Source organism: Corythoichthys intestinalis, chromosome 21, assembly GCF_030265065.1.
Source record: "Corythoichthys intestinalis isolate RoL2023-P3 chromosome 21, ASM3026506v1, whole genome shotgun sequence".
NCBI classification, from domain to species: domain Eukaryota; kingdom Metazoa; phylum Chordata; class Actinopteri; order Syngnathiformes; family Syngnathidae; genus Corythoichthys; species Corythoichthys intestinalis.
Genome location: NC_080415.1, coordinates 36,590,828 through 36,605,866, shown reverse-complemented (window position 1 = coordinate 36,605,866; position 15,039 = coordinate 36,590,828). Strand labels below are relative to the sequence as shown.

At 38.3% G+C, this 15,039-nt stretch overlaps 1 protein-coding gene across 1 annotated transcript in view; it reads left to right on the top strand.

Moving 5' to 3' along the window:
- The window catches only part of wu:fj29h11 (uncharacterized), a 101,897-nt gene that overhangs the window by 40,827 nt on the left and 46,031 nt on the right, over positions 1-15,039 (top strand). Inside the window, exons 12-24 of the mRNA XM_057826172.1 lie at positions 1,553-1,696; positions 3,806-3,984; positions 4,071-4,243; positions 4,321-4,545; positions 6,756-6,865; positions 8,910-9,137; positions 9,270-9,393; positions 9,489-9,693; positions 9,791-9,938; positions 11,367-11,544; positions 11,775-11,952; positions 14,234-14,363; positions 14,469-14,588. Coding sequence (XP_057682155.1) covers positions 1,553-1,696; positions 3,806-3,984; positions 4,071-4,243; positions 4,321-4,545; positions 6,756-6,865; positions 8,910-9,137; positions 9,270-9,393; positions 9,489-9,693; positions 9,791-9,938; positions 11,367-11,544; positions 11,775-11,952; positions 14,234-14,363; positions 14,469-14,588 — 2,142 coding nt within the window. The remainder of the gene's footprint in view (positions 1-1,552; positions 1,697-3,805; positions 3,985-4,070; positions 4,244-4,320; positions 4,546-6,755; positions 6,866-8,909; positions 9,138-9,269; positions 9,394-9,488; positions 9,694-9,790; positions 9,939-11,366; positions 11,545-11,774; positions 11,953-14,233; positions 14,364-14,468; positions 14,589-15,039) is intronic.

Here is a 15,039-nt window from a genome sequence, read left to right as displayed (position 1 = left end):
TCAGGAAATTAGGGCAGATTCATTTCACTTCATAGTAAAATTGTAAAGAATGTTTACAGTGATGCCTCGCTACTTCGCACTTCAAACTTCTCTCGCTTAGTCCATTGCTGATTTTTCAATTAAAAAATACAGTATTTTATAAAGATGTCCCGATCTGATCACGTACAGCCTTTCAATCATCCACCTGCTGCTTTTCTTGCTCAGCAGGCAGTTGGAGTTGCGAACGTTATCAATGATTGACAGGCATTGATCTTGCCAGAGAAGCTTGGGAGCGCTACCTTAAAAGGCGCCGAGACATTTAGCTTGTTAAACACTAGCGGTAGTATACTGTGGCAACTCATTGTGTGTGTGTGTAAGTGAGCAGCGTGAGCGGATTTGGGTGAACTCACTCAATGAAGCATTTAACAAAGACAAGCATTTTTCTACATTATTCTTGTCTAAAAATAATTCGGTCGTAGAGTAACATGTCTAAAACTTATTATAATTATTACATTTGAAGTTCTTAAAAACCATTTATTAAAATATACACATACATATTTTTTTAAGTTTGGAGATAAAAAGGGAAAAGCATGTCTCATATGTATCTTTTCAATGCCAAATCTGAATAAATACATTGAACACACACATAGTGCTGCAACGATTAATCGATTAACTCGAGTATTTGATTAGAAAAAAATATTCGAATTAAATTTTGCTGCTTCGAGTATTTGTTTAATTAAAGTGGCGTTGTAATGGTTTGTTTTGAAAGTGTTTGCCTTCAGTTTTATTGATTTGGGTGGATACACTCCCCTGTAGTCTGCCTCATTCACATGGCGGAATCCGTTTGCTCCCTGTTAAGACCAACATAAACTGAGTTTTTGTTTGAGCTAATGTTTTTGTTCATGCATTCGTAATTTAGTTTAAAGGTATATTCAGCCAATTTTTGTAGGAATATGTGTCTGAACCATTTGTTTAGAGCATTGTATAAATAAAATCTTTTGTTGTACCTAGATTCTTATTTATTTGTTTATTTTCTATACCATTTGAGGCTCAGCTAAGGTATTTTATTTTTTTATGTTTCTTATCTGATTACTCGATTATTCGAACTAAGTAGTTCATCGATTAATCGACTACTAAAATAATCGATAGCTGCAGCCTTACACACACACACACACACACACACACACACACACACACACACACACACACACACACACACACACACACACACAAATGTTGTAAATAAGCTCTGCCTCAACTTTACAGATTTTTGATTATCATGGAGTGGGGGGAGGGGGTTGAGGTCCCCATTAACCGTGAAAAACGAGGAATCACTGTATTTGGAAAATCTTGAAGTTGTTACATTTATCATTATTAAAGCATTGAGTGGGGCATCACAATACAATTAGCCATAACATATTAAGTCCACGACCGCATACATCGTTATCGTTTTTTTTTTCGGGATCGCATTTTCGGAGTTGGATAATATCGAGATATCGTTTAAAAAGTAATTACCGGACAACTCTAGTTAATTCAGTCCTTGAAAGAATTTTCAATGTTGTGTTGACTGCAGCTGTTGGAAGATGTATTCGGTTCAACTTTGCCTCTGAGAAGTTGTGGCTTGAAAGGCGCAAGGAGTTTCTTCAGACCCACCAAACAAGACATATTCGAATTCATCAAACAGTGTGGGCAAAATTCATCGGATGGTCAAGCTGAAGTGAGTTCCCGTCTAAAAACATTTCAAAGCACAGTCTCTCGTATGACAATTTTCAATTTGTGTTGAAAGCAGACTATTATATTAAATGGTTTATGTGTATGGTTTCTTTATAAAAAAGAAACGAGAAAACTTTACTATCTAACAATAACTCAAGTGCTAATATGCTTCTCCGAAACACAATACAAACGGATACTGATTAGCATAATTGCTAACTAGCTTACAGCTCCATGCTAGGTAGTGACGTCTCGTCAACAAAGAATACAAACAGTACAATTGGCTTCATGTACTCAGCTCTGACGGAGCCACGCTGGATCTAACAACACAAAAGACAACCGAACTCTCGACACTACGTAATATTGATTCTGCAACCAAACCTGAGTGTAGCAGCGAACTCTCTCTCTTTCTTGCTCTAATCACTGCCGCGTGTGTAGCCTCACATTACACATAAACAAGGACGCAAACGGGACTGCTTATAGTTGTTGGTAAAAATCGATTATCAAATTCGTTGGCAACTAATTTATTAATCGATTTTAACAAATTAGTTGTTGCAGCCTTAGTAAAAACAGTTAGTAGCAAGTCTTAAGTGGGTTAAAAAAGTGATTTTGCCAAGCAGCGACAAGGCGAAACAGTGGTGCGTAAGAGAAAGGGGCTCTTGGGGGCAGTCTCAATTGAAAAGTCAGGGCTTTATGTACTCATCAGGGCATTGCTGGAGCATGATTGGAGTAGAAAAGTCCCTTTAAAAGATGTACATTAACGTGCAGTGTGACATTATCACCACTGGAAGTAGCAGGGCCTAGAACCAAAAGTGGTATTTGCCATGTGGCAAAAAAATTTTTTGCCATGTGGCAAAATGGATTGTCCCATGTGGCATTTTTTTGCCATGTGGCAAAATATATTTTGCCATGTGGCATTTTTATTGCCATTTGGCAAAATGGATTTTGACATGTGGCTTTTTTTTTTTTGGTTTGTGACAAAATATATTTTGCCATGTGGCATTTTTTGGGGGGTATACGGCATTTTGGGGGGTATCTGGCAGTTTTGCAGGCCATGCACAACCATGCCATTGACGGCCATGCGCGTCCAAATTTTCCATTCATGGTCAAAAATCACAGCCACACATGTTTTTCTGCCATTTAAAATGAATTGAAAATCTGGACGAGCGTAGCCGTCAATGGCATAGGCTAACTTGGGTGTCCGTTGAATGTCAGTGTGCTGTAATGGTAAGTGGATGGCCAAAAATCACAGCCACACTTTTTTTCTGCCATTTAAAATAAATGGAAAATTTGGATGTGCATAGTCGTCAATGGCAGGGTCGTGCATGGCCTGCAAAACTGCCATATATCCCAAAAAATGCCATGTAACCCCCCCCCCCCCCCCCAAAAATGCCACATGGCAAAATCAATTTTGTCACATGGCAAAAAAAATGCCACATGGCAAAATCAATTTTGCCACATGGCAAAAAAAATGCCACATGGCAAAATCAATTTTGCCACATGGCAAAAAAAATTACACATGGCAAAGAAAAAAATACCACATGGCAAAAAAATGCCACATGGCAAAATCCATTTTGCCACATGGCAAAAAAAAATGCCACATGGCAAAATCAATTTTGCCACATGGCCAAAAATGCCACATGGCAAAATCCATTTTGCCACATGGCAAAAAAATGCCACATGGCAAAATCAATTTTGCCACATGGCAAAAAAAAATGCCACATGGCAAAATCCATTTTGCCACATGGCAAAAAAATGCCACATGGCAAAATCTATTTTGCCACAAGGCAAAAGAAATGCCATATGGCAAAATCCATTTTGCCACATGGCAAAAAAAATGCCACATGGCAAAATCCATTTTGCCACTTGGGGAAAAAAATGCCACAAGGCAAAAAAAAATGCCACTTGGCAAAATCCATTTTGCCACATGGCAGAATCAATTTTGCCACTTGGGAAAAAAGTGCCACATGGCAAAATCCATTTTGCCACATGACAAATACTACTTTTGGTTCTCGTTGTCTCTCACTGGAAGAAAACGGTTCTGTAAACAGAGGGTACACAGCACAATAAATGATTATGAAGTGTAAAAATATTGTTTTCATCTGAATTTTCTCAGTTGTCCCAAATCGAGCTGGCGTTGCGGTCCCATTACGGAGTGCAGGACATTCGTGACTTGGGCTACGGCTCACTACAGACACTGGCCAAACTTGTCCAATGCCAGAAAAAACTAGCTGGAGGAGGCCCAAACCAAGTCTTTTATGAGTCTACGTTGTTTGCCAAGCATGACACTTCATGGTTAAGTCTTGATATTGATAAAAAAATCAAACTCCATTTGTCTAATTCCTAGTCTCACCTATGCATTTCCTCTCTACTATCACCAGTGCTAAAAGTGGTTGTGAAGAAGTGGGGCCACTTGGCGAGATGTCATTGGTCCAGGCGTTAGCCAGTTTGCAGTCTTGTCCGCTGCTAGAGAATTTACGTGAATGGAGTCAATGGGATCTTGTATTCAAACCTTTTCATGGCTCCCTGAAAGACTTCATCGAAAGAAACGCAGGTTGGTATTTCGGCAACAGTGCAGTACTGATGCAGAATTTTGTTGCCTCCGTTAACAGTGTTTAACCAATAATTTAGCCAATACAGGACTGGCAGCGTTGGAAGTGGCACCAGGTTTGCTGCTCAAGATTACAACAAACACAGGAGACAAGTATTTCTCCAATGCCGCCATGACCCTTGATCCGGTGGGGACAGCTGGCCATCTAGTTTCCATTGTTGTAGCCGACGGCATCGCAAATGCTCCCACGGCGCTCCTGGCTAATCATATTCAGACTTCCTTGGCTGCAGCTGTTGCTAAAGAAGGTAGCGGCATCAAATTCAACTCAAATGTTTTTTATTTAAAATGCAAACGTACTGTGTTATGTTTATACCGGCATATAATAGTAGTCAGAGGTGGGTAGTAACACGTTACATTTACTTTAGGGCTGCAGCTATCGATTATTTTAGTAGTCGATTAATCGATGAACTAGTTAGTTCGAATAATCGAGTAATCGAATAAGGAACATAAAAAAAATAAAATACCTGAGCTGAGCCTAAAATGTTATAAAAAACAATAAATAAACGAGGATTTATGTACAGAACAATTGGCTAACTTGCATAGCAAAAGTCCGCTAGCTTAAATGCTATAAAATGCTAACGTTTATTTATTTTAATTTTTTTGTTGCAATGCTCTTAACAAATGGTTCGAACACATACTCCCACAATAAAAGGCTGAATATACCTATAAAATAAATTACGAATTAATTAAAAAAATTTTTGCTCAACAAAAACTTAGCTTATATTGGTCTTACCAGGGAGCAGCTGGATTCGGCCATGTGAAATGAGGCAGACTAGAGGCAGTGTATCCACCCAAATCAATACAACTAAATGCAAACACTTTCAAAACAAACACTTACAAAGCCACTTTAATGAAATGAACACTCGAAGCAGCAAAATTTAATTTGAGCTTTTTTACCTAATCGAATACTCGAGTTAATCGATTAATTGTTGCAGCACTAATTTACTTGAGTAACTTCTTGAGAAAAATGTACTGTACTTCTTAGTTTTACCACGAAATAGTTTTTACTTTTACTTGAGTATAGTGCTGCAACGATTAATTGATTAACTTGAGTATTTCGATTAGAAAAAAGATTCGAATTAAATTTTGCTGCTTCGAGTATTCGTTTAATTAAAGTTGGGTGGAAATGGTTTGTTTTGAAAGTGTTTGCATTTAGTTTTATTGATTTGTGGGGATATAATGCCCTCTCGTAGCAACAGTGAATATGACATAACTCATTTCACATGGTTGAATCTAGCTGCGCTCTGTTAAGACCAACATAAGCTAAGTTTTTGTTTGAGCTAATGTTTTTTAATGCATTTGTAATTTAGTTTAAAGGTATAGTTAACGTTTTTTGTGGGAATGTGTGTTTGAGCCATTTTTTAAGAGCATTGTAAAAAAAAAAAAGTTAGCTTTTTATAGCATTTAAGCTAGCGGACTTTTGCTATGCCTATTGTTCTTTTGTTGCACTTTGATCCTCATTTATTTATTTTTTTTTAAACCGTTTGAGGCTCAGGTATTTTAATATTTATGTCCTTATCCGATTACTGGATTTTTCGAACTAACTTGTTCATCGATTAATAAACTACTAAAATAATCGATAGCTGCAGCCATACTTGAGTAGATTTGTGAAGAAACACTACTCTTACCCGACTACTTTTGGCTACACTAGATTTGTTACATTTTTCGTCTTTATTCTACTTATTGACTTTATTGTGGCCAGAAATGCCGACAGTGGCCTTCTCAGTTTCACCAATGAGACGTCGAAACACTAACCAAATGACTCCAAATATATATATCAATCAGAGTTAACAATGTTTTTTCTCCACTACAGGGCAGTCATACTCTTTGGACAGATGGTGTTTCATATTGTTGTTCTGGTCGGAATTCGATGATTTTTGTGTCATCATTTTGGCCTAATATGGTCTTGTAATAGCTTATAGTATAGTATCATAATAACAGTTCATAACGATGAAGTTGTGCTGAGAAAAGAAACATACCATTTTTTAAAAAAGTAATAATTGTAAGCAGTTACTCAGAATGTTGCTAATTTTTTTTCAACTAATGTGTTTTCACTTTTACTTGAGTAAATTTTTGTCTAACTACTTTTACTTGGGTAATATTATTTCGAAGTAACGCTACTCTTAATTGAGTAATTTTTTGCCTACTCTACCAAACTATTGTTGTAAATTGAGATGCGAAAGCTTCAGTACACGAAAAATTCATTCAGAGAAAATTCATTATGAGTTCGAGTAGTCATGTCATAATGTCTGTAGAACGAGCCTAACAAATTAGTTACAGTTAGGCGCCACCAGGGAGCGACAAATTGTTACAAATAAAGACGGAATTAGAGTACATGACTTTTAATGGAGCTTGGAACAAATTAAATCATGATACGAAAGCAGGAACGAATTAATTTCGTACATTGAAGTATCACTGTATATTATACTGCTAAATGTATTTTTTCTCTCTTTAGATCTCTCTCGGTCTGACAAGGACATATCATGTTATAGCACGGCGGCTATTTTCCTATTGGATTGTTTGGCTAGAATTCCAAACAGAATCTGTCAGGCTCTTTTGAAGCAGGTTAGTTGCACTGTTTTATACACACAGAAAAAATATAATATCGATATACTGTAGTTATATATCCAGATATACAGTAAATGGTCAAGTTAATTTAGCCAAATGTTCATCCCTAAGTGTATTTAGAGAGAAAAATGTGGCGTTAAACCAACACTGTCTTGATAACATGTGCTATTGTAGCTAGGAATTGTTTGGTTGTCCTGTTATACCCTCCATAAGACTAATCACAACACTAAGGATAAAATGGCGTGTCTCATTTGACACGTATGTGGCAGTTAAGAATATTCAAATGTAAGTTGGGCAAAAATAATTCAATTTACGTCCACATTTTTAATCTGAACTGTTCTTCTGAAATTTTAACTACCAGATTTTCAGACTATAAGTCGCACCAGCCAAAACATGCGCAATGAAGAGGAAAAAGACATACAGTATATAAGTTGCACTGGAGTATAAGTCGGATTTTTGATAAAATCCAATACCAAGAACAGACATGTCATCTTGAAAAGCAGTTTAGAATAAAAATAGAAGAGAAAACACAGGCTGAATAAGTGTACTATATGCTAACGTTATGTGACGCAAAAACAACGAACTGAGAACCTGCTCGGTATGTTGACGTAACACAGCTATTCAGATTTATATCTATGGCCACCTAGTTTTTAGCCCAAGATTAGCTTTTTTTGTTTTCCTGATTTCAGTAAGAATAAAAACTGCATTTCACCAGTCCCTATCAAGTTTCTCGCCAACTCCAAACTTTCTTAATCCTTCTCTATTACCGTTTTCGGCTACATATTTTACTACTTGCAGCTCGTAATCTGCAGTATATGATTTTCTTTTCAGTGCCATTTTGTTAAGCCCTTCTCAGTTGTTTTTATAAGTTACCTCTAATGTTGAAACCCACGCTTTTAGCGCCCTCTTGTGTTTTAGTTTAAAAATAACATTTGAAATGATATAAAAATGTTAATAATTTCACACATAAATTGTTACAGGGAATAAGTCACATGCCGGGCCAAACTACGAAAAGAAAAAAAAAAGAGACTTATTATCTGAATAATACGGTACTTAATTATTAAGTAATGGAATGGATCATGTTATACATTGAAGGTTCCACAGGGTGTCTATTCTAGTTTAGGTGAATGGAATTAGTATCATCGGGCTTTTCTTATTCATAATTTACTTTATGTTTTCCGAAATTTCCGGGTTCGCGGTGAGTCAGCAACCAGCAAACTTTTGCTCAATAGACGATGTTTATTGATTAGAAAATGCAGAATAAATGAGATTTATTGATTACACTCCCACAAGAGCAAGCAACAAGTATCAAACAAATGGTAACGATGACGTTAGATCTAGTTTGTCAATCCCAGAATCCCCGCGTTACCATTACAGCACAACAAAATGTTCCTTAACAATGAAAATCGCTTACCGTTGACAAATGAGCAGGGAGCCAAACGCTCCGGCAAAGCGGCGAAGGAACAAAGCCAAGCGACCCGTACGTGATCCTCTGGCAGACTTCCGGGGAGTTTGGCGAATCTCCCGACTCTTATAGGAACGTCTGACGCGGGGACACGGGTGGCCACTCCCTGCCCCCACGAAAACGCACCACCCGAACTCGTGAGACTCCGCCCCCCATAAGGGTATGAGATTCCCCCCCAGTTGAGGCTCCCAGCGGTTAGAGTAGAATGTTTATTTAAGTTATCTCGTGAGATTCCCTCCTAACTATGGGACTCAAGCGCGTACTATGGTGCAAAACAAGTTATCTCGTGAGATTCCCTCCTAACTATGGGACCCAAGGTGAATAGAAGTTGTTACAATCTAGGTCACAGAAGCAATCATACATCACAAAGGCATAATGTGCTAATGTTAAGGCATCACATAATATTTTCCCCCATCACTATAGTAGTTTTACTCTGAAAATGATACAAATGCTGTTACTGTTAATGACAGTAACCAGACCATGAACTTTGACCCAAATGATAGTACAAACGTGGATGGTACTGTTATTTCAGGATAGCACGTTTCCCAAAATAACTTTCATGACTGTGCCCTTTAGGTGTTTTTAGAGCCGTTATCCAGAGTCCTGGGTCAGACAAAGTCAAAAGTGGTTCTAATCACTGTGGCTAAGTCAAACCCAAGGCACATGAACTGTTTGCACCGACTGGGATTAGTCATGGGCATCACTGAGTGGGTGAAGGACTACCAAAAAAAGTTTACAGTGTCACAATTCCAAAATGGTGCTTCACACTCAGGATCTGTTGTGGAGCCCAAAGTCCAAACACAGGTAAATACAACTATTACTATTAAAGAAAATCTGCATTGAATCAACCAATATACAGCATGTTAAGCTGAATTTTATGGTGACATTACAGTACTTACTTTGTTCACATTAACAAAAGTTAATTCATGATTTTAGTCTAATGTGGTGGATTCTGAGAGCAGTAGTCTGTCGGGTCAGAACATGAATGAACTTGAGAGTCTTAATGATGACGAGACAGAACTTCAAACCTCTTCTAATCTCAATCAGAGCCCTCAACAAGGTGACTAACAGAAATAAAGTCTTTGTCTAACTTGTTTTGAATTGACAAGAGCAAATATAATACAGGTGGATACTATTTTAATGGCCGTAATACAGGTAATACAGCCCTAGAAAGAGAAGAGCCCGTGGAGGAACAATCAGATAAAGAGGAGTCTGTTGCCTCACTGACAAACAACCACAGTGAGATCCAAAGTGGGTGCGGCAATCAGACAGAACTTCCAGATTTAAATGAAGGCGAGACGGCTACATGTCAACCAGAGCATACTTTTGATTCCCACAGAACCATAATTGAAAAAATAAGGTTTGTGCTCATTTTTTGTTTTGATTGTAATTTCAAAAAATACTTGTTACTGGTGAAGCGATTCAATGTTTTGATTCTCTTTTCCTTCTTACAACAGGAAAAATGAGTTTGGCATTGGTGTGGAACTGACAGCTGAATGTCAGAACCTGATGAAAACCAACCAGGACCGACTTGGCAGGAGCTTGGACCGCCTGTCGACTGAGCTCTACAGCAAAGACACACATTTTGTTTTGGAACTCATTCAGGTGTTTTTACTGTACTTTATATCATACGGGCCCTTCAAGACGATCGACATGTGTTTGTTTGGGGGTGGTGCAAGTGGAAATTTTTTTTGCAGGCTCCTCCGACAAGCGACCAAAACATATTTTAACACTTAAAACACTATATTACAGCTTCAAGCATAATCTTACCTGTCTGTTTGACCCTCCCCTTGCCCAACGAAGCACACTTTAGGCCCACAAACCAGGCCCCTTAGAGGCCCAGGCGCAGTTGCACCACCTAAGTCACAGGTGTCAAACTGATTCCAGAAAGGGCCAAGTGGGTGCTGGATTTTGTTCCAACCAATACAACGCAGAGAGTTTAACCAATGAACTTCCTGCTGAAACAAGCAGCACCTGACAAAGTTTAACCGATTACACATGTAAAAGATCTAATTGGTGAAAAGGTGTCCTCTTCATTGGTTGGAAAGCAAACCTGCACCCACTTAGCCCTTTCTGGAATCGGTTTGACACCTGTGCCCTAAATCATGGGTGTCCAAACCTGTCCTCAAGGGCCACTGTGGGTCCTGGTTTTTGTTCCTACCAGTCGAGCACAGACAGTTTAACCAATGAAGTTTGTGCTAAAACAAGCAGCACCTGACTGCACTCAACTGATTACACTTGTGAGACACCAGATTGGTGAAAAGATGCAGTCTCGTTTGGTAGGAATGAAATCCAGCACCCACTGCGGCCCTATGTGGAATAGTTTGGACACCACTGCCCTATGTGTTACGATTCTGGGTGAGCGTGGGACCCAAGCGAAGAAAAGGCAGGCAAGTTGGCAGTGGTAACAATAGTTAATTGCAAAATACAAACACAGTCCGTGTCCGAATGATCAGGCGGGCATTTGGCGAGTGAGCAGGTGAACTGTCAAGGCGGGTGAGCAATGCAGGATCTGTAAACAGAGACAGAGTGAGCTGAATAGAAGAAACACAAATCTTGGATCAAAGTGAAAGCTAGAGTCACAAACTTGTGGAGTAAAGTTGTTTAACTGGCAATGAAGTGAGGCCAAGGACTGCCTTAAATAGGCTGTTAATGATGATCGACTGCACCTGGTCCCAGGCTCACACGCATCTGTCCAATACTGCAACCAAGACACACACACACACACATACACACATGGATAGCTCCGCCTTGGGATGTGGTATTAGCAATGTGTCTAAACCCGGGCTAGGAAAACTACGTGGGCTCCACATGGCCCACTATCTTCTCAAACTTGGTCTTTCATAACTCTGTAACATGAGCAGGTTTAGTTAGCTTTGTTTTGATTTGCACATGTGTTGAAGCTGAATCTTTGCGTTACCACCTTGGCACATTGCGGACGTTCCTTAGATGTTGTAGCTGTGGTACAATGAAGATGTGAGAACGTAGTATTGCATCTGCAGCCACGACTCATTCCGACCACCTTGTTTCCAGAATGCAGATGACAACAGTTACCCATCGGATCCTGACTTTGTTCCATCACTGGCATTTGTGGTTGAGAGGGATTGCGTCACCATTCTCAACAACGAGACTGGCTTCGAAGAGGCAAACATCAAGGCTGTATGTGATGTGGGTCGAAGCACCAAGGGCAAACACAAATATGGATACATAGGTAGGAATGTACTGTATGGTTTCTTAGGTATATTTCTATTACGCAGTAGATATTATATGTTTATTAAGCATAATAGGAAATTTTAGGAAATATACTATCAGACTTTTCTCTACAACAGTACTTTGTAGTAGGCTTAAAGAGGGTAAATGCGAGTTACGAGCTTGGACACAGAAGAACACATTTTTTAATTCGCTAGCATTTTTAAGACTGCGTCCTTTTGGTCTCTGCAGGACAAAAAGGAATTGGCTTCAAGTCAGTGTTCAAGGTCACAGACCGCCCAGAGATTCACTCCAATGGCTTCCACTTGTTTTTTGACAAGAACTGTGGCCCTATGGGATACATCCTACCCCACTGGATGGATGATGACACGCCCATGAAGCCGCTGTTAAAAGACCCATTTCTTAACAGGTCTGATGTGTTTTTAGGCTTTGATTTCATTGCCCCATGTAAAGTTAGCTCAGAATGAATGCTTAACGTTGAGTGAACATGGAATATCTGGTTGTCTGAAGTATTATAGAATTGTGTTAGACAATAAGCATTATTAACTTTTTACACAACCCGTTTACTAAACCATAAAGTAGTGTATTTTCTGCACTATAAGCCTATAAAAGCCTCCGATACGCTTTACATATGGTTCAATATTGGTTAATCTTGGTATGACATCAACTTTAGGGTAGCTCCGTCTAGTGAATTCATAATGCAAACCCTAACCACTACTACTACTGCTACTACTGTACCTCATAATGTGGTGCACCCTTTATATGGAAACAGTTTTTAAAATAGGCCATTCATTGAAGGTGCACCATCTACTTCTATATACAGTGGTATGAAGAAGTATCTGAACCTTTTGGAATTTCTCACATTTCTGCATAAAATCACCATCAAATGTGATCTGATCTTTGTCAAAATTACACAGATGTAAAAACTGTGCTTGCTTTAACTAAAACCACTCAAACATTTTTAGGTCTTCATATTTTAATGAGGATAGCATGCATACAATGACAGAGGGGGGAAAATAAGTAGGTGAACCCTCTGCCTAAGGTGAATTAAAGAGCAATTGAAACCAATTTTTACCAAATAATTCAAGTCAAGTGCATGCCCAATCACTGATGAGTGATTAAAGATGCCCCGCCCACTATAAAACACACACCTTGTAAGGCAAGGCAAGGCAAGGCAAATTTATTTATATAGCACAATTCAACACAAGGCAATTCAAAGTGCTTTACATCACATGAAGATCATAAAAATCACATTTAAATCAATACAACGTAAAAACCAAGACAATCAAAATCGGAAATAAAATTATACATAAAAATCGAATTTAATAACAAATAGAATAAAAATAAATAAATAAAAAGAAAACAAAAACTACTACTACTAATAATAATTGAAATCAGCAAGATGGTATGCAGCAGCATGGTAAGAATTGTCTTGATGAGAAGCATTGTCTGATGTGCATCATAGCTCGGTCAAAAGAGCTGTCTGAAGACCTGCGATCAGGGATTATTGATTTGTATAAAGCTGGGAAAGAATACAAAACCATCTCTAAAAGTCTGGATGTTCATCAATTGAAAGTCAGAGAAGTTGTCTACAAATGGAGGGAGTTTGGCACTGTTACTTATCATCTGTTACTCATCTTACCAAAGATGATTTTAAGAGTTCAGCGCAGAATACTCAGAGAGGTAAAAAAGAACACTAGAGTGTATGCTTGGCACAGTCCAATATCTCTGTGCACTCATCAACTACAGCATATGTAAAACAATGGCCAAGAACGGTGTTTATGGGAGGACTCCACGGAGGAAGCCACCGCTGTCTAAAAAAACATTGTTGCTCTTTTAATATTTACATAAAGGCACTTGGACACTCCACAGAATTTGTGGCAAAATATTTTGTGGACTGATGAAACCAAAGTTGAATTGTTTGGGAGTGGAACGTCATGTGTGGAGGGAAAATGGAACAGCTCACCAACATCAACAACTCATCTCCACCGTGAAGGATGATGGTGGGAGCATCATGATTTGGGGCTGTTTTGCTGCGTCGGGGCCTGGACAAATTGCAGGCATTAATAGAAGAATGAATTGAATAGGTTATCAGAATGTTTTCCAGAAAAACCTGAGGCCGTCTGTCAGACAGTTGAAGCTAAAAAGAGGATGGATGCTGCAACAAGACAATGATCCAAAACATGGAAGTAAATCAACTTCAGAATGGTCTCAGAAGAACAAAATACATATTCTGGAGTGGCCAAGTCAAAGATCAGACTTGAACCCCATTCAGATGCTGCGGCTTGACCTAAAGACAGTGATTCAGTCCAGACATCCCTGGAATCTGACTGAACTACAGCAGTTTTTTAAAGGAGAATGGGCCAAGATTAGTCTTGATCGATGGGCCACAAAATATTCAATGTGATGGTTCACTTATTTTTCCCCCTTCTGTCATTGTTTGCATATTATCCTCATTAAAATATAAAAACCTATAAATGGGTCGTTGTAGTCAAAGCAGACACTGTTTTTTTCATCTGTGTGATTTTGACAAAGATCAGATCATGTTTGATGGTGATTTTATGCAGAAATGTGAGAAATTCCAAAAGGTACAGATACTTTTTCTTACCACTGTGGTATTTAAAAGAGCTAATCGGAAGTTTGACAATGTGAAAATAAGCCATTCTCAATCTCTACATGTATTCTTTTAGCGACTGGACAACTAGGATCTGCCTTCCTCTCCGCTCTGAAAGCCATCAGACCCAAAACCTGTTCCATGACGTGCACCCTTCCCTTCTGCTCTTTCTACACCGGCTTCGTTCCATCACTATCAAAAATCAGGTTCTACGTGATCATGCAGCATGTTTTTATTCAGTGTTATTGTTTAGTGTCCTGAGTCTAACTCCTTTTGTTTTTGTGCATTCGTTTCTCTCTGTAATCCCGCAGGCTGAGAACCGCCTTGTAACAATGACACGTAAAGACCTGAACCATAATGTGATTGAGGTCGAGCATTCGGATGGCACAGAGCGCTGGCTAGTGGTCAAAACGACATTGCAGCCCAAGAGGGTAATGCACACATTTCTTCCCGTTATTTTAGTGCAAAGACACACTCATATTTAGATATATAGACATAATATATATATATATATTTAGATTAGGGGTGTCAAACCATTAAATTTTTTAATCAAGTTAATTACAGCTTAAAAATAAATTGATCGTAATTGATCACAATTAATCGCAATTCAAACCATCTATAAAATATGCTATATTTTTCTGTAAATTATTGTTGGAATGGAAAGATAAGACACAAGATGGATATATACATTCAACATACGGTACATAAGTACTGTATTTCTTTATTATAACAATAAATCAACAAGATGGCATTACCATTATTAACATTCTGTTAAAGGGGTCCATGGATAGAAAGACTTATAGTTCTTAAAAGATAAATTTTAATACAAGTTTAGTAATTTTATATTTTTAATAAAATTTGTAAAAATTTTCAATCAAAAAA